At 40.4% G+C, this 20,515-nt stretch overlaps 2 protein-coding genes across 2 annotated transcripts in view; both read left to right on the top strand.

The window, feature by feature from the left end:
- LOC139934681 (mitofusin-1-like) overlaps positions 1–18,924 on the top strand; it is a 40,967-nt gene extending 22,043 nt beyond the window's left edge. The window contains exon 17 of the transcript XR_011785723.1: positions 16,323–18,924. The gene's annotated coding sequence lies outside the window, so the exon portion shown is untranslated. The remainder of the gene's footprint in view (positions 1–16,322) is intronic.
- Positions 1,180–16,326, top strand: LOC139934777 (mitofusin-1-like). The gene is made up of 15 exons (XM_071929182.1): positions 1,180–1,392; positions 2,392–2,509; positions 3,666–3,834; positions 5,080–5,198; positions 5,572–5,680; positions 6,966–7,073; positions 8,354–8,437; positions 8,889–9,010; positions 9,820–9,949; positions 11,265–11,363; positions 11,916–12,015; positions 12,315–12,523; positions 13,547–13,782; positions 14,166–14,300; positions 14,600–16,326. Exons 1-15 carry the CDS (start codon positions 1,248–1,250, stop codon positions 14,751–14,753), a joined length of 2,037 nt encoding a protein of 678 aa, XP_071785283.1. The 5' UTR covers positions 1,180–1,247; the 3' UTR covers positions 14,754–16,326.
- Positions 18,925–20,515: the final 1,591 nt, after the last annotated feature.

Raw genomic sequence — 20,515 nt, 5'->3', positions numbered from 1 at the left:
TTGGCACATTTGATTTGTGACTTTGTCTCATTCACATTAACGTGGTCAAGTCCAGCAACATGTAATCATTGCAATTACGATATCATTTTAAACAGGAACAGTTCAGCTTTGCAATGATATAATATACCATATACAAAGAGAGTATTAAATAATAACAAATATACTGGATTGAAAAAAGTTTCCTTACTTTTTTTGAGCAGTTTATATAACTCTATGGTCTACTACAATCCATGATGTGAACATTCACAGACGATTGTGTAAGCTGGGGGAAAACTAGCCCTGGGGGTCTTACACTTTCGTTTTGTGTACAGAGAAAGAGTCCTATATATATATAGGGGTAGGGGAAAACCAGGTTTCACAGTGCGGGGAAAACACAGCTTACACAATGATGAGTCCCCGAATGTGGCCACACATAAAATAAATGTTGGTTACGGTTTAGCAAGCAATTCCCCTAGTAAATGGTATCAAATTCAATTATGTGTGTGTGTGTGTGGGGGGGGGGGGGGCGCGTGGGGGTGATAATGTTTAACACATGGATCTGTTTTGCAAACTAACAACAAAATGAGAAATAACTAAAAACAAAACGATAAGTAGATTAATTAAAGGTAAGATGAAATAATATTACAATATTAAGGAAAGGCCGGCCGTTTTCACTTCCAACTCCCAATCAGATGTGGTGATTTGGGTATACTGATTGAAGTTGCTTTACCAATGGTGTTATGATTTGATAGGTGGGAATAAAAGTGAGTTTTAAATGTACAAAGTTCCTCTTTCTGAAACGTTCTTTCTGGCATTACGAAAAACATAAACATGTAGACTGCGGAACTAAATTTAGGTTTTCCCCTGCAGCTCCCATTACAGGCTTAAGTTAGACTTGATTCAAGTTCCATTGGCTCTCGTGTGAGAGGTCCCGCGTAAGCATATCGCGCCAACATAGCCAACAACCCGTTTAGTGCGCGCTCGCCGTCAAAAATAACGTGGTCCCGAGAATGGTGCGGAACACTGAGGTTCTGGGGAATTTAGAGCATCAACAAACAATAGTTTTCTGGCGATGTGGGACTTGAATCAAGTCTAGGCGTCAGTAGATTATTTAACCCGTGCACAACAGAAACCGGTGAACCTTGCTTTAGTGAACGTAAATAGTAACGTACTACAGTACAATTTTACTTATTTTGATAAGTTGCCCGCTATTGTATGTTGTTATTTCCAACCTAAAGTGTAAACATTTCCCACTTGAAAGCATCAAGATGGCAACCTTCGAAGGAACTTCTGAAGAGAGCGACTCTGCCATACGTATTCGTCAATTTGCCGCGGCTAAGGAATCAATGAAGACGATCTACGAAAAGGACATGAATTTCGTTCAAAGTATGCTTGAAATTGTTGCAGATCACGGTAAGTAAATGAATGTAAAGGCCCAGACCCAGGGGTACATGACAGTGTGTGTATCAACAAAACGAAGTGCGATGGATCGGATAAAGGACAGACCGTATCGCCCTTACTATCCTAAATACATGTACTCTTAGACACTGGACACTATTGATAAATTTGTCCAAGACCAGTCTTCTCACTTGGTTTATCTCAACTTATGCGTAAAATAACAAACCTGTGAAAATTTGAGCTCAATTGGTCGTCGAAGTTGCGATATAAAAAAACCCTTTTCACACGAAGTTGTGTGCTTTCAGATGCTTTATTTCGAGACTCTGAAATCTAATTCTGACGTCTCGAAATCAAATTCGAGGAAAAATTACTTTCTTAATTTCGTAAAAATTACTTCTTTCTCGAAAACTACGTCACTATACGTGGCACTGACTGATTGTGTAATAACACCATTGGCCCAGCGGTTGAGAGCACCGGATTCAAGCTCTGGTGTTTCTGATCAGCAGAGTGTGGGTTCGAGTCCCGGTCATAACAAGACACTTAACCATGATTGCTTCGTAAAAGTTGGGGAGGTAATGTTTTTTGCTGTAGCAGCCTGTAGCAGCTATGTGATCTGAAGACCCAAGCCTAAATCCGTATGTTTCAGCCCCAGGAGTAGATGGCAACGGACCATGGAAAAATTGTTTATTTGCAGCCAACAACACCATGAAGTGACCTTTAGGCCTTGTGTGTCTATAGCGACTTGTATACAAAAACACTATGGCACGGGACTGTCTTCACATACGGCTTTTACGGTCCCACCCGGACGGTGCAAAGGTTATAAGTTGTCTTGCGGACACAAGTGTCACGACCGGGACTCGAACCCCAACTCTGCCGATCAGAAACACTAGTGATGTAGTTGAGTGCTATTAACCGCTCAGCCACGACACTGGCACTACCCATTCATACTACTGCACCATATAGGTTAAATGATTTGACCCATTTAATACAGTACGTCTTTCTTTTCCATGGCAGATTTCCCCAAAAAATATTTTACAGAATCTGAGATGAAACTGAACGAGCTAAGAGACAAAATAAAAAGTATCTGTCATATCGTCGGGCGGGGCAAGATGAAAGCTGTCTTCTTTGGAATGTAAGTAATTATCTTGTGCTTCTGTATAGACCTCCTATTTGGAGGAAGTTCTATTCAAACCCCCACCCCAACCCCTGGGGAAAAGGGTGAGGGAAGCAACCATATAAATGTTTGCCATAAAAAGCTAACAGTTAAATCTATACATAGGTGTTTGTGCACGAACACAAAGCTGTTCCGAATTAGGGCCTCAAAGCTTTAGGTTAGTCTGATTTTGTAATATAAAACTATTGACTTTTGACGGGCCTTTTTTTCTACTTGTGTGCCTAAAAAGATAAACCTGGTCTCCATTCTGATATTGAGTTTAAATGAAATTTTAAATGAAATTTTAAATGAAATTTTAAATGAAATTTTAGAGATTTCTTTTTTTGTAGTTCTTGAGATTTAGTCCCACTTCCGGGTGACCCGGAAGTAAAGGTAAGCATTGGGTCACGGTAACCAAAAGTTAATATTCAATGCCAAAAGGAGCCTCTGAAAAAAGCTTGACTATCGGTTATGAAGTTCTTGAGATATGGAGGTCACGTTTACCCACGCCTAATCTCCAATGCACAAGGTGTGAAATCGGCTTTGTACTTCTTGAGATATGGTGCAGCAAAGGTTAACTCATTAAAGCTTTAAATTACCGTATTTGACCTCAGGTGGCGTCACAGTCACCAATTGTGTTTTTCATACTTTGATATAGTACACGATGGTCTTATACCGCTCCCTTGCCTTCCAACGAACAATATTAAAACGTAGGTTACATTGTATTATCATCTCAGTTAGCATTCATTTTGACGTATTGCCGAGATTGTCAATCATAGGTGCGCTCACACACCACGCATGTTACGACGCTTACATCAATGTCTCCCGTACCACCAGACTTCCAAGTACTGGGGGCAATTTCACAGAGCTGCTTAAGCAAAAAAATTGCTTAAGCACGAATATAGCATGCTTATTTTACACATGTTATTGGCCCAAATTTCATGGCAAAATAAATTGAGTGGAGTCTTGGCCGGTAATCTTATTTTACTAATCAAGGGTTTTGTGCTTAAGCAACTCTATAAAAGTGGGCCCTGAGCAAAATGGAACTCAGGATCTCAACACATTGGATGGTACTATCTCCGTAGTTTTGTGCCACAAAATTAACTGTACATTGATTTCATCTTACGTATGTTAGGACAAGTAGCGGTAAATCGGCGCTTATCAATGCTCTGCTGCGGGACAAGGTCTTGGCGAGCCTATTTGGTGAAACAACAGCTGGTTTCGTTTTGGTAGAGGGAACAGACCGTCCAGCCGAGCACGCTGAAGGTGATCTTGATGGCTACGTGGCACCAATAAGCATGGAAGTACGAGTCCGATAATATACTAAGTCATAAGAGTAAATATTGAATATGAATAGTAAACTTGCGGGTACAACTATGAGTACTCATGGTTGTAAACCGCAAGTTTACTATTCATATTTATATTTATAGTTACTCTTATTCACAACATGCAAAGCTTCAAACACTATACTCGTTCCCCCTGCCCCTTCCCTCTCCTCGCCCTACGTGCTCCTAAAACCTGTCTTCGTTCTCTATGATCCCGTCGCGTCCCATAGCAACAATTAAATAAAAGGTGCTGTCTCCCGTCCCCCTGCTCCCTCCCTCTCCCAATTCCACGTGCTCTAAAACCTGCCTTCGTTCTACATGATCCCGTCCCATAGCAACAGTTAAATAAAAGGTGCCGTTCCCCCTCCCCGCCCCTCCCCTCTCCCCGCCCCACGTGCTTTAAAGCCTGCCTCCGTGTTCCCATTCCATACGCCTCTCTCTTAGTATTTATGCATGACGTCACAATTCTTACCCAAAATGAGGCTTTGGGCGCCCCCACTGTACTGTACGCGCGTGCGGCCCATAGCAACAGTTCTTTGCTTGCATTGTACGCGCGCGCTGCCCATAGCAACAGTGAAAACGGCGGGCAAACCAACCCCCCCCCCCAAATTCTGGTGTTTTTTTGTTCAAGAGACGAAGTCGGCGTCTTTCTTCCGTGTAAATTTGGCAAGGTTTGAAGCGGTATCCAGGGAGGAGATCCAAAAAGATACACACACACACAGACAGACACGATTCGGCTATTTACATTACAAAGAGGTACCTCATCATGCAATGCCTCAAATCATAAGATTTAGTGTATTCTTCCGTTGAGCTGTGTACAAATCATGCGGAAAAACACATCACATAATTATTCTAACTATTTCTGCCGCAGATGGATTTAAGGTGACATATTTTTGTCTGAAAAGGGCACATGGGATGTATAAGGTCTAGTCCATGATTACTTCTACTACTACTACTGCTACTGCTACTGCTGCTGCTGCTGCTGCAGCCGCCGCCGCCACCGCCGCCGCCGTCGCTGCTGCTGCTGCTGCTCCTGCTGCTGCTCCCACTCCTCCTCCCCTCCTCCTCCCCCTCCTCCCCTCCTCCTCCTCCCCCTCCTCCTCCTCATCCTACTCCTCGACACCACTCATAAATCAGAGCATGTCGTAACGCTTAATCGATATCCGATTATGTCTCAACTATATTGCTTGACATTGTCATTGAGCTAACCTTTTTTCCCGCTAGGAAGTTGGAAAGAGGACTAACGTACTGGACACGGGCAAAGTGAATTGCCACGAGACCACAGTCTACTGGCCAAAAGACAAGTGCAAATTACTTCAGAATGAGTTGGTTCTTATTGACTGGTAACTATGCAATTTTTGGACAACCCTCCCAGAGGTACTCGGTGCTGAATGGTCGGCCTATATTAGCAATAGAAAAGTGATGTATGGACTGCTGCCAATAGCTCTTTGAAATAATCGTTTCATAAAGGGTTGGTGTTCGTTCGTGAATGCTGCGGCCAGGGATTTGGTTGGTACCTCCTTTTGGCAATGCAGTTTTCCCCGTTTTTCAGCAACTATAGACACGGATAAATTTTAGCTGAAACGTTCCAATGCGATTCTTAGTGTTTCTTTGTCAATGTTGCCAAAAAACTCAGCGTAACGTTGATGGAACTCCTTTTTTTTAAACTATAAAGCATATACATTATGTTTCATGGGCTTGAACTCTTGCTTCCAGTCCAGGTACGTGTACTAAATCGGACACCGATAAGCAAGTGACTAAATACTGTGAAGATGCCGACATCCACATATTTGTTGTGAATTCCAAAAATTCACTCGATGAAGCAGTAAGTATGCATGAAACAAAGTCAAGAAGACAAATAATAATAAATATTAATGACAATTTATATTGCTCCTATCCATGAAACTTGCTCCTGTGCGCTAACAATTCATGCAGATGCATTGCATGACGTCGCTGACCGCCATCTTTGATGACAAACACTGGAAAGTGCATTGTTTCGGTCCGCGCAAGACCTGTTCAGTCTGGACAACCACAACCACAACCTAAACCCCAGCCACAACCACAACCACAACCACAACCACAACCATAACCATAACCATAACCACAACCACAACCACAACCACAACCCCAACCACAACCCCAACCCTAACCACAACCACAACCACAACCACTACCACAACCACAACTACGACCACGACCACGACCACGACCACGACCACAACCACAACCACAACCACAACCACAACCAAAACCACAGCCACAGCCACAGCCACAGCAGCCACAGCCACAGCCACAGCAGCCACAGCCACAACCACAACCACAACCACAACCACAACCACAACCACAACCACAACCACAACCACTACCACAACCACAACCACAACCACAACCCCAACCACAACCACAACCACGACCACGACCACGACCACAACCACAACCACAACCACAACCACAACCAAAACCACAGCCACAGCCACAGCCACAGCAGCCACAGCCACAACCACAACCACAACCACAACCACAACCACAACCCCAACCCCAACCCCAACCCCAACCCCAACCCCAACCCCAACCCCAACCCCAACCCCAACCCCAACCACAACCACTACCACAACCACAACCACGACCACGACCACGACCACGACCACGACCACGACCCCAACCCCACCCCGACCCCGACCATGACCACAACCACAACCACAACCACAACCACAACCACAACCAAAACCACAGCCACAGCCACAGCCACAGCAGCCACAGCCACAACCCCAACCACAACCCCAACCCCAACCCCAACCCCAACCTCAACCCCAACCCAAACCCCAACCCCAACCACAACCACAACCACTACCACAACCACAACCACAACCACGACCACGACCACGACCACGACCACGACCACGACCACGACCCCAACCCCACCCCGACCCCGACCACGACCACGACCACGACCACGACCACGACCACGACCACGACCACGACCACGACCACGACCACGACCACGACCACGACCACGACCACGACCACGACCACAGCCATAGCCACAGCCCACAGCCACAGCCACAGCCACAACAAAAAGTCATAAGTTGTCCCTCTTCTTTTAATTAAAGGCCCAAGATTTCTTCAAGAGAGTTGCGAAGTATATTTCTAAACCCAACGTTCTGATAGTTTTCACTTGCTGGGACCTAGCTCAAATGGATATGAGCAAAACCGAACAGGTAAGCTTTAAATACTTAGGACTAGAATAGGGCGCCCGAACATTGGCTACACTAACGTGTAATCCCAACTCTTCTGTAGTGAAACGGAAAGTAAAGCACTGTGATACATGTTTTTGTAAGAGTGCTTTATAAATGCTTTGTAATATAGTATAGTGAGTAGTAAAGTGTTGTCTATGTCTAACAACGATCTCCTCTTCATTCCTGATTAAAGGCAGTGGACACTATTGGTAATTACTCAAAATAATATAGTTAGCATATTACTTGGTAACAAGTTAGTAATGGGGAGACTGATAATATAAAACATTGTGAGAAACGGCTCCCTCTGAAGTGATCTAGTTTTCAAGAAAGGAGTGTTTTTCCACGAATTTGATTTCGAGACCTCAGAATTAGAATTTGAGGTCTCGAAATCAAGCATCTGAAAGCACACAACTTCGTGTTACAATGGGCTTTTTTCTTTCATTATTATCTCTCAACTTTGACGACCAACGGAGCTCAAAATTCCGCAGGTTTGTTATGTTATGGTCTTTAAAAATACCCGACAGTGTCAAGTGTCTTTAAGGGAACTGTTTTTACTGTAAGAAGTTTTCAAGACCACCATTAACACAAAAAGCAGTTTCATTAAATCCATTCAAATTACACTAATTACCTCAAAGTTGACGCTTCGACCGTAGCAGAGTCTTTACCGGAGGCTCAAAAACATTCTGTTTTAATTATACATGATTTTGTTTTAATATTGTACATGATTATAACCCCTTTTCGCTCTTATATGGTTACTTTGACGAATGGTTTACATTTTAAAGACTCTGGACACTATTGGTAATTGCCAAAGACCAGTCTTCACAGTTGGTGTATCTCAACATATACATAAAATAACAAACCTGTGAAAGTTTGAGCTCAATCGGTAGTCGAAGTTGCGAGATATTAATGAAAGAAAAAAACACCCTTGTCGCACCATGGTCACACGAAGTTGTGTTTCAGATGCTTGGTTTCGAGACCTCAAATTCTAAATCTGAGGTCTCGAAATAAAACTCGTGGAAAATTACTTCTTGCTCGAAAACTACGCCACTTCAGAGGGAGCTGTTTCTCACAATGTTTTATACTCAACCTCTCCCAATTACTCGTAATCAAGAAAGGTTTTATGGTAATAACAAAATGTGTCATGACTCTCTGTTCAGAGATGCTCTGTTTTTACCCAACCTACACTTCAGGGTTCCATTGAGTGGAGTTGCTTCTTTCTTGTAGCAGTACATTTTGTGCAATTTTGCCTGTGGTTTTTGCAGATTTTGTTTTTCTTGTCAGGGTCACTTCCGGAGGATTGGCAAAAAAGGCAGAAGGAGTTTCACCGCTTTGAGGACACATTTAAGGTAGGCCGTCATCACCTTCGTCTCATCAGACTGCGAACAACTGCTAAGACACATGAGTTATCCTGCAACAATATTTTGTCGATGGTTTTAAGAGGAAGTTTACTGTTGTTTTTTGGAACCGTTTGATTGTTTTAATCTTATACAAATGAAGTTAATGATATGCATTAAAACCAGCTTATGTGAACAGTTCAATTCAGAGGCCCGTTTTTGAGATACTTAACAGTTACGTTTCTCAGATTTCAGTTGTTGGGGATAACGATTGTTGTATTTGTCCATATTCTATACTTTGGGTGCAAAATAACGACCGGTGCTAACAGCAGGAGGAAACTTGTAACATAATCTCTAACCCCCGATTGCTCCCCGATCGAAACTGCTGTACTTAGCGACCAAGTAAGTTTTTATAACCATTAATTAAGGAATGATTAACAAACGTATACCTTTCCTTTAACAGGAGTTTGTTTCAACATCAGCCATCGAAACGAAGTTCAAAAGTCATTATGAAGAAGGGTTACGAATTGTAGAAAAGGCCGAAAGCCTTCGGAAAATAATGATAGCGGTACTGCAGAAAAGCAAGTTAGTATACCGAATAATGTCAATTGGTATATCGACAAATATAAGTTGGTATATCGAAACATACAAGTTGGTATATCGAAAAATATAAGTTAGTTTATCGACAAAAATAAGTTGGTATATCGAAACATATAAGTTGGTATATCGAAAAATATAAGTTGGTATATTGACAAATAAAAGTTGGTATATCGAATAATATCAGTTGATATATCGACAAATATAAGTTGGTATATCGAAAAACATAAGTTGGTTTATCGAATAATATAAGCTGGTATATCAAATAATTAACATTTGTATATCGAACAATTATTGTAGTTCATTATATTGAATATGTTTTATTATCGAATAATATAATTGAAAGCTATTCTATTTCCAAACAACTTTCCCTTCATAGGAAAACACGACGTGGAATTCTAGTCATTTTGTTATACGGTGTTTCCAAGTAGTAGTGAAATTAAAGAACTATGAAAAATTGATAAATATACAATATCAACAAAATAACAAATAATGAGTCAGATGACTTCAACTGTTTGTTATTATTAGGGCAAGGGTACCTTTGCAAGAAATGGTCAGTGAAGTGACCGCTTTCCACTTCTCCTTGGACAAGTGGAAATTATGATTCAAGACAAAATATAGATCTTTCTATATTATTTTATCTTGTCTTCGCCAAATAGTTATTATTGGTTATTGACATGTGTGACGATTATGCATTTCTTTACCAGATATAAACTATTGGTTAAAGAAATAACGCTGTGATACCATCAGAAGATTTTTAATTTATCGATAACTTATTTATGGGGTTTTTTTTGAAGGAGAGAGAAAGAGGTTCAACTTCGATCACTTGAGACCGAAATCCAAAACCTTTCCGTCAAAACGGCTCGTTTTGTCGAAGGGACACTGCTGTTTGTGAATTTGTCTACTACAAGGATTGTTCAAGAAAAGGTTTGAATTTGGACGCGAATTGACGGCTACGACGACGGCTGTAAATAATGACAATGACAATGACAATGACAATGACAATAGAAATGGCAAAGACATTGACAACGGCAATGACAATGACAATTGTATTGACAATGGAAATGGTAAAGATATTGACAACGGCAATTACAATGATAATTGTATTGACACTGGAAGTGGATTGACAATGACAACGAAAATGACAATGACAATGATAATGATAATAACAATTTAAATACATAATATATTTTGTCAAAAGAGCTTATTTTGGGTGACAGTCATGCGCAGTGCACGCTTCAATATACCGATCATTAAGCTCCGCCCCATTGCATATTGACCAATCACAACCCATTACGCAAAATAAAGTCTGACATGCGTGCGGTATGCTTGGCGTGTGCGGCAGTGTTATGCAGAAAGGTGTTGGATAGGCTCACGTGTTCTATTATAACACCCCTTGCAAGTATTCTGCCTGCTCATTGGTTAAGAGCGCGTCACATGACATGTCTTAGTTTTGCTAGACGACGGCCGTGTGATAGTGCGTCGGTTTGCCAGGCGCTAGTCCGAAGACTAGCACACGGCGCCGTGCGCTCGTCCGACCATGGAGGAATAAACTCCATGGTCCGACAGACTAGCACACGGCGTGCAGTACCCAGACGTCCGTTGCGTGTACGAGGATGATAAATTAATAGTCTGTAACCATTTCGGATTGCACGACACTACATGCAACACAGTATTAAGTAAAAGTGTTTGCAATCTGTATTCGCGTCGTCCGTGGATTGTAGCATTCAGGTCTGTAACTTAATAATAATAGTACAGTATTTAGAAATGTTTGGGGTGTTATATAACAAATATTGACTGCTTTTACTCGTGCAATGGTTGAAAACTATGACTCCCTCGGTGATCCCCGGAGCGATCTATTTTCCCTCGGCTTCGCCTCGGGAAAATAGAACGCTCCTGGGATCACCTCGGGAGTCGTAGTTTAAACCATAGCACTCGAAGCAGTCAATATTTGTATACTAGCTCACACACGTGCGGCGTGGGCGGAGCCTAATATAATTGATCGGTCTAAAAAGGACACCGAAGATGGCGGCCAATGCATAAGATCCATTGTGTTTAGCTACAGACTCTAAAAGACCTTATTACCAGGCATCTTCGATGCCCAACAATGGAAACGTGCCTCGTGTACTCTCTGCGCACGACTCAGCAAATGGTAAAGCTCTCCATTTACCTCAGTGAGGGGACTATGTTTTGGTGAGGTGTCATATAAAAGAAGTCTACTTGTAAATGTTCTCATTCACAGTCCAAGAAGGCCTTTGAAGACGCAAAAGAAGACATCAAAAGAGGCATGACTGATGGCGTGAATGATTTAGACGAGAATGATTGCGCTTGCTTTCAAAAGGTAAATAAATGAGCGTTTGGACTTCTAAACTTCTGGTAAAATTGTTCCTATGAGGGTATTAAAGACACTGGACAAATGTCAATGACAATTCTCTCACTTGGTGTATCTCAACATATGCATAAAATAACAAACACGGTATAGATTGGAGCTCAATTGGTCGTCGAAGTTGCGAGATAATAATGAAAGGAAAAACACCCTTGTCACACGAAGTTGTGTGCCTTCAGATGCTTGATTTCTAGAGCTCAAAATCAAATTCGTGGACAACTATTCTTTTTCGAAAACTACGTTACTTCAGAGGGAGCCGTTTCTCACAATGTTTTGACAGCTCTCTATTACTCGTAATCAAGTAAACATTTTATGCCAATAATTATTTGGAGTAATAACCAATATAAAGGTCCAGTGCCTTTAAAATACAGTGGCATTTTACATCGTTCTAACCCTAGGGTAGAGACTTGATCTTTTCAACAATTTTATAAGTCAGGGCTTTCTATTAGAAATCATCTGACTCTCCACAGTCATTGTTGATAAAAACGTGTTTAATTTCTTTTTCAGACACTACAAAGTGTAGCGCTTAAACGGACCGATGATATGGAGAAGAATTTGAATTCAGTCATTAAACTTGAGCAAGACGAATTAAAGGCTGGTGTACAAGGTAGATTTGCCCTGGGCTCTAATTAGATCACATTATTTGTTGGTCTGATATGAAAACTCCCAAAATAAAACAACAAAAATTCCAAAACAAAACAAAAACAACAACAACAAACAAACAAACAAACAAACAAACAAACAAGCAAACACCCCAACAAACAAACAACTATAGGTAATTAAACACCCACATTGAGTGCGGTTTTAAAAAGGCCTACAGATATATACATCTATCTATATTGGAAAATCAGTACATCACAAAATTGAATTAGTATTTCCCCTTCCTTTGTATACTATTTATCATAGAATTGTTCCAGGAGTCGTTTCCAGACATAAATCTGATTAGAAATGTGGAGGGTGGACACAGAAAAGTGGAAATGGACTACAGCGACGCTGCCGAGGTTTCTGGTCGGGATATCAGCATTGGGTTCGTGGACCAATGGTTTGGGGTTTCAAGAAAGTTTTTAAGCAGCGCACCTTTAAGTTTGAGTGCAAAATATGGACCAGTGCTAACGGTAGGTGGACACTTTTAATATTTCCTCAATAATCTCATCAGTAAGCACCCGCTCCGTATACCTATCGTTATACTTAAAGTTTCTCTTATAGAAAAAACTCGGTGACTGTTGTAATTTTGATCCCTCTATTTAAAAGGTTTAGGAGAGTTTCAAAACGTTTCCTTTGCGGTCCTTTCCGCGTAATGACCAATAATAAAGGCACACTCTCCCTTTAGCTGCAATGTGAGACTTTGAAACGCTAGGTGGCAGCAGACTTTACACAATGCAATTGTATTTCAACTATTGACGTCACTCTGAGCATGCGCACATTTCCAAGAAGAATGCATTACCGTGGTGATTCTGCTGCCAACAGCGTCTCAAAAAGTCCTGCCTTTCCCTTTTGTGCCGGCTGTAAAATGCAAAACATTCATATTGAAACTTTACAACGCCCCCGTCCGTTTAAAGAATAGTTAAAAAAAAAAAAAAAAAAAACCTGCAGAAACTGGGGTGTTAAAATTGACACCATGGGTGTTTTTACATAGATGCACGAGAGAGAATCCAAAATAAATTCTGGGTGTTAATATTTACACCAATGCAATTGTATTGGCAAAACTTAATTCCATTTTAACTCTTTAGGCCGTGATTTGTATTGTTTTTTTTTTTTTTTTTTTTTTTTTTGGGGGGGGGGGGGGGGTACTTATGTGGCAACATCAATTGGGTAAATTTTAACAAGTTATGTGTCAGCAGCTATACTGTAACGTTGCTACTTTGTGTCTTCCAAACCTAAGCTACACTCTCAAAGCTCCCGGGCAGAATTTACCCGGATCCGGTTTCCGTGGGTCCAAACTATTTTTCAGTCAGAAGACTCGGAATCTGTCATGAAATGTTTGGGATAAAGTTCAATTTCTGGGTCAGACTGACCAATATTATGGGTCAGGTCTCTGAATGTGGGCCAAATCAAGGTAGATTTTGACCAGGTATATTATTTATAACCATAGTGTAAAGAATGATTGAATGTCCTGTGCTTCTATACCATTCAAACAGGGTTTGGGTGCAGCGGCAACATTTGCAGGCGGGGTAGCTACTGCAGTTACGGCCGGAGGAGCTGCAGTTGTCGTCAGTGGCGTTGCGTTGTGTGGGTATGGTATCAAAAGTGGGCTAGACTGGAACAAGAATCGCCTGGAGAACGCACTCCGTGAAAAGTCTGCCGAAAATGCTGCTAGGTTCATGGAGAGTAAGCTAGACGATTTTCAGCAAAAATGCCCGGTCGTCATGGAAAGGTATACTGTGGCAGTTTTGATTAAAGCTTTCTGTTGACATCTTTTGGAGTTTCTGCGCCCAAATCCGAAGCAAAAGTTCAAAATGATGCGGGAAACTCTATCACTGTGTTGGGGTCATTACTTTGCGTCCATTCTTAATACAACAAAGAGGGGATGAGAATGTAAGAACATTATGGGGGAATTGGTTTTTTGTCAACAGACAGCTCAAGATAGAATTGAATAGACGATTAATAAAGAGGCTTCCATTTCCATCTATAGTTGTGATAGGCTAGAAAAAAGAAAAAAAGAAAGAAATATGAAAGAAAGAACGAAAGAAAGTAAGAAAGAAGAAAGATAGTGAGAAAGAAACAGTTTGACAACCGGTTTTTGTATTTCTTACTCAGGTTCAGACATGACACAGTTCAGCCATATCGGGACAGTTTGAATAACATCGAAAGAAGACAGAAGCAACAACAGAGTGTGTTGATCGGTGAGATCAGCCAAATGGAAAAACTGTCGGAGAAAGTGGAGAAAATACAGTAAGACAGACGTTTTATATTTTATCTAACGAATATTGCATAAAACTTTTTGTGATTTCAAGTAATCTAGTCATGAACTAATTTATTAAGGTTATTATTGAATACATTTGAGTCCACTGTTAGAGAATGTAATCGCGAGGTGGCATCTTGACTAGGCCTGGACGACGTCAGTGGAATTTACTACTCGGTTACTGTTATTATTATTTTGTCGTATAGTTTTATTGTCTTTTTTGGATTACATTGACCGACGTTGTTAACCACACTGACTGCATGTTTTTCTTTTTTTGTTACCTTTCCAGAGAGGAGATGCGGAAGACCGAAAAGAAACTGTCCGATTTTAACCAACGATTCATTTTAAAAGCAAGCAGGTTTACTAGGACCATCAAGGCTGTACAACGGTTTTTGTCCCCAGACAACGAAGATGAAAACAAGTATATGACAGAGATAGATTGATTAACAGATGGTTCAAAGGGGAAAATGTTTCACCTTTCCCACCGATCGCAGTTTAATTGCTTGTACTGTAAAACTGCAAGACAATTATTGGCGGGCGAGTGGGGACACTTGACCGGTTACTTGAGTGTGCACCCCACTTATAAACTCCCATGACATACAGTGCAAAGTGCTACAAACATGATCATTTTCAACCACAAATTTTTGTTTTGTTCACTTTTTGAGGTAATATGTAGCAACTTTTCTTGAAGGTGTTTTCAAAGTTTGTTAATGTGTCATTTTCTTCAAAATAACAAGGTAAGAATTTGTGTGTACAAATTCGATTAGAGGACGGGATAGATGTTGCTATCCTGTGTTGCTCAACTGCGCGAAAAGGAGGAGGTGACGACACCCGAACATGTCGCGACAAAGTGTTTGATTTATTGTTAACAAATAAGTACAATTTATAACAGGTTAATATCTAACTACAAGTTCTTCGATAGCAATATATCAATTTTTCTTGAAGTTGTTTTCAAAATCATAAATAATGCTGTTTTTCTTCTTAAAAAATAAACACTTCTGGGAAAAAGTAAGAATCGGGTGTACAAACCCGGCCGAAAAGAGGAGGGGATAGACCTTTCTATCCCTTGTTACATAAAAACAGCCGAAAAACTTGACAAAAATAAATGTGGGATACATTATTTTTACAAACAAGGTTAATTTTTCCGTTCTGAAAATGTAGTCTATTTTCCACGCAGCCTCTGCTCATATCGGTTGTTCTGTAACTCTGGTCAAGCGAGATGGGGCAAAAGTCGTGAATTTTTGTCGAAGAAATTCAGCCAACATTGACGACCCTAGAGTACGATATTAGAGTAAATAATCACGTTTAGGGGTCACAAATCTTGAACCTTGTCAATAACATTGGCGTCAATGATCAGGGCAGGAGTGAATGCGCCTTATTTTTGACCGCGCGAGGGCGCTATAAATAGTATTTTTATCACTTCCGGGGGTATACGCGATTCGCCCTGCACAAATCAATAGGCGTTCTGTCACTTTGGTGTTGCGCCGTAGTTTCAATTTGCTTTAGAGGTGGATTATAACGGCTCCTTCAAAAGTCTTATTGTCCGTGATGGATTAGATGTCTGTGGTGGTAATGTGTTCCAGTCTTTAATAAATGGTTTGGATATGAACGAATATAACCCCGGAAGTGATTGAGAGCGCCCTCACGCGGTCAAAAATATGGCCCATTTGTTTATGAATACTATTGTTGTTAAAGGCACTGGACACTATTGGTAATTACTCAAAATAATTTTTAGCCTAAAAACTTACTTGGTAACAAGCAATGGGGAGCTGTTGAAAGTATAAAACAATTTGAGAAACGGCTCCCTCTGAAGTAATGTAGTTTTCGAGAAAGAATTAGTTTCCCACAAAAATGTTTCAATTTGATTGTTATTTTGTGCATATGTTGAGATACACCAAGTGAGAAAACTGGTCTTTGACAGTTACCAAAGGTGTCCATTGCTTTAACATTTACGTTTGATTCCGCCTATATTCAAGGCCACCATTCTGACTAATTATGTTTATATTTTTGAGGTTGTGTTGTAGCTATAGAGCTATATAATAAGAAGTAGCTTTTATATTCTACCATTTATCAAAATGAACGACGTAAATTGATTACAGAAAAACGTTTTGCTTGTACATTTCGTAATTCATTCTGTGACTTTTTGAAGTGTGACGTAACTGCACAGTATAGACTACCGTAAATTATTAATTTTAAAACTAATTATCCTGAGGTTTTCATAGTTGAAGTGCTTATATTTTTATTACATAGAAGGTTAAGAATTTTTACGGGGTCGTGTTTTATCATAGTTGGAACTATTTTCGGTCTATACATGCTTCTAATTATACGGATTTATTTTCTTCTCGTCAATCTAACCTTTAGATACTCTACTTTAGATGTACAATTTTGTTAGGATTTATTCCCTTAATCTTTACTGGATTAGGAGGTATTTCCGATGTATGAATACACTGGTGTGTGGCGATGGTGTTGACGCACGCGAGTTATGTGTTGCTCACATGTCCAATACGGTTTTTATACAATCCAAGATGGCGTCTACCGTTGTTCTAAACTTTTGCTTCGATTGGTTGAAAGCTGGTAAATAATTTCCTAGTTGGTGATTAGCCACAAAACACCTTACTTTATGAGTGTAGATTTACATTATTTCATACTGAACAAGCTTCTATGGTTTTGGTGCACATGGACCCTTCATGTGACGTCACACGCTCAAAAAGCGCCCTCACTGGGGTCAAAGGAGGCAAATGAATGGACGAAAGTTCGCTCGGTCCCAGCGGCCAGTCTATCCAGGACCGCTGGGATGGGCTAATCGCTTGCACAGATTCTTGTTCAGGAAGTACGTCATGTATGCAGTGCATAGAAATATGGTGCAGTGTGAGTGTGATGCATGATGGGACTGCGCATTTTTAAACCAATGACAGTGCATGATACGTTTGCCCATCCCAGTGCCTTTGGTTAAAGCAAGGCGCTGGGGACGAATGAAGGACGAAATCTGTTCTTTGTGCGTGAAAACGTGCGCGTCAGTGTAGCGTTTCGCGTTATGCAAGGGGTCTTTCCCGGTGGTTAATTAAGTAGAAAAACGATGCAGATTATCGTCTAAAATTGTTATCAATGAAAATCGGTTTTTTTTCACTAGCCCAATATTTGGTGTTCATGAGTCACATACTCAGTGCTGGATTTTGATGGATTCGGAGAATTGAATTCTTATTAAAATAGTCTTAGTTTGTGGACAAATAGCAAAGTAGATGGAGTGCACATGGCATCATTGACCACAAACTTTGATGAATTGTCCGAGCGAGAAAGACTATCATTTGGCTAAGGCACTTTTTCATTGTCTATCATTGTGCAATCCATCGAAGATATGGGCCCAATTTCAACGAGCTGCTTAGCACATAAATTTGCTTAGCATGAAATTTTTGCCTTGATAAAACAGGATTACAACCAAATTTCCACTTGATTTGCACGATAAGCAAACATCAGCAGCTGAATACCAGTAACAAGCATAGCAATAAATGGAAATTTGGTAATCTTGTTTTTTTCAAGGAAGAAATGTCATGCTCAGCAAATTTTTGTGCTTAGCAGCTCTATGAAATTGGGTCATCCTCTCAGTCTTGTCGCTTGAGTAGTCGAAGACCAACTGGTTAAACTTGTACGAGTCATTCGTCAGCTCGAGGCATCATCAACCCCAAAGCGTTCGTTGCCTCAACATCTCTGTGGTCTCTACACAGCCTACAGATGAAAATGAGAAACCACACTTTTAATCACTGCCACATAAACAAATAACATGGATTTTTCAAGGTCGATTTGGTATAGCAAGTTTACGATGACAGAAGCCCGTAAACAGTCGATTTTTCGATAATTGTGTGTTGTGTGCCACAGGGTATGGTGGTATCGATTTTATACACTAAATTTAGACAATTCAACTCCTTAATTCGCAAAAGAACTGAAACTGACGGACTGGTTTTTTTGTCAGATGTTTTTGAAGTTAGGATATTAAATATACGATTTGAGGCATTGCATGGTGAGGTATCAACATATAATTGACTCGACGTTTCGATCGAAACTGATCGAAACGTCGAGTTGAAACCAACGGTTCTTTTCAGAACCACCCCCAACTCTTTAGAGATAGTCATTACATGGTGTTGTTACCGCAAACCTTTCTATATCGTATTTCCACCATGCAAAGTTTCAAATCCTACTCAACATTTATTTGGTTTGCGGTTACACCATTGTGTGTATCAACTTGCTTGGTAGAGTTGTTCTAGTTCTAGAGCAAGCTAGTCGAAACGTTGAGACCAATTCAAGAACTGACTCCGCGGTAGTACAGTTAATATTACAATCCCAAGCTAAAATAGCAGTCCCCAGCTAGCCCTGGTGGCCTTACACTTTTCTAATACACTACAGTCTGTATACAGAGGAAGAGTCCTATAGGGCTATAGTCCCAGCCTATTTCTATACCATCCGCCCGGGTAACAGTTAATAAGCAGGACAGTTCTTTCAGAACTGAGAAGTCTCCTGAACACCCGAACAATCTACTCCGCGGTAGTAGAATAAAGCAAGACAGTTAGTTCTCTTAGAACAAACTCTACCTGTTAAGTAGATACACATTATGGTGTTACCGCAAACCAAATATATATATAGGATATGAAACTTTGCATTTTCGAGATGTTATATATTTGTGTTGACTTTTAAGTTAAAACTGCCGTCGATTTCACAAAGACTTGTCTTATCTCGAGTTAGGACGAGTACCTCGTCCGTCTGCATGCTACAGTGCAGGGTTGGGACTCGTCCTAAGTCATAAGATTAATCCTAAGTTATAAAGAGTTTTGTGAAATCGGCGGGCATGGTTTACATCGACGTCTCGATCAGTATGCTTAGATTGTCTGTTCTCAGACTTGAGGCCATCTATCAAGACAAGTTTTTAAGTGTTCAAAACTCTTGAGCTTACCACGTTGCCCATAGGAGAAATCAAAATCGTCAGATAAAAGTCATGCACACTGCAAACATGTCTTGGCTGGGCGAGCATTGGCAGAAGGAATCCTTAGCTGCAGATTAAAAAAAAAAGTTTTGTTTGTGAATTGTGTTGGTGAATGCACATGTGGTTGTTTTGAATTGATTTTGGGCCGTGTCACATTGGTAATTATCAAAGACTAGTCTTCTCAGTCGGTGTATCTAGACACCCTTGTCACACGAAGTTGTGTGCTTTCAGATGCTTGATTTCGGGACCTCAAAATTTAATTATGAGGTCTCGAAATCAAATTCAAATATTTGAGTAGAAAAATACTTCTTTCTCAAAGTAACTACGTTACTTCAGAGGGAGCCGTTTCTCACAATGTTTTACACTATCAACAGCTCTCCATTGCTCGTTACCAAGTAAGTTTTTATGCTAACAATGTTTTTGAGTAAGTACCAATAGTATCCACTGCTTTTAAAGGCAGTGGACACTATTGGTAATTGTCAAAGACTAGCCTTCACAGTTGGTGTATCACAACATGCATAAAATAACTAACCTGTGAACATTTGAGCTCAATCGGTCATCAAAGTTGCGAGATAATAATAAAACAAGAAAATACCCTTATCACACGAAGTTGTGTGCGTTTAGATGATTGATTTCGAGACCTCAAGTTCTAAATCTGAGGTCTCGAAATCAAATTCGTGGAAAATTACTTCTTTCTCAAAAACTATGGCACTTCAGAGGGAGCCGTTTCTCACAATGTTTTATACCATCAAAGTCTCCCCATTACTCGTCATCAAGAAAGGTTTAGTGATAATAATTGTTTTGAGTAATTACCAATAGTGTCCACTGCCTTTAACACAAATTTATACACAAATGTATACCACATTCTTTCGAATACAAATGTTTCTCAAAATGCTTTATAACATCAAACGCTGCTGTAGGTTTCTGACCCTCTAGTCCCTGCACCGCCCGAGTTTGCTGAAAACTAATACTTCAAGATTCTTGCAGTTAATTACTGGAATCGTAGTTCAAATTTTAAAAGATAGACACAGCTTAATTTGTAGGCACAATTGGAACCTTGATATTTGTATAAAAGCACAAGTTCGAATGAGAACAATAAATGTCTCTCGTTAAACGGATCGTTAATTTTTATGGCGAATATTTGTTTGTAAGGATAAAATGGACACAATAGCTTTTCAAGGCTTTTATCTGACTCAATGATTATACTGATTAAATGCGAAGGCGTGAGTTTTC

This window comes from Asterias amurensis, chromosome 3, assembly GCF_032118995.1.
Source record: "Asterias amurensis chromosome 3, ASM3211899v1".
Lineage (NCBI taxonomy): Eukaryota > Metazoa > Echinodermata > Asteroidea > Forcipulatida > Asteriidae > Asterias > Asterias amurensis.
The sequence above is the reverse complement of the archived record's forward strand: the minus strand, read 5'-3'. Positions and strand labels throughout refer to the sequence as shown.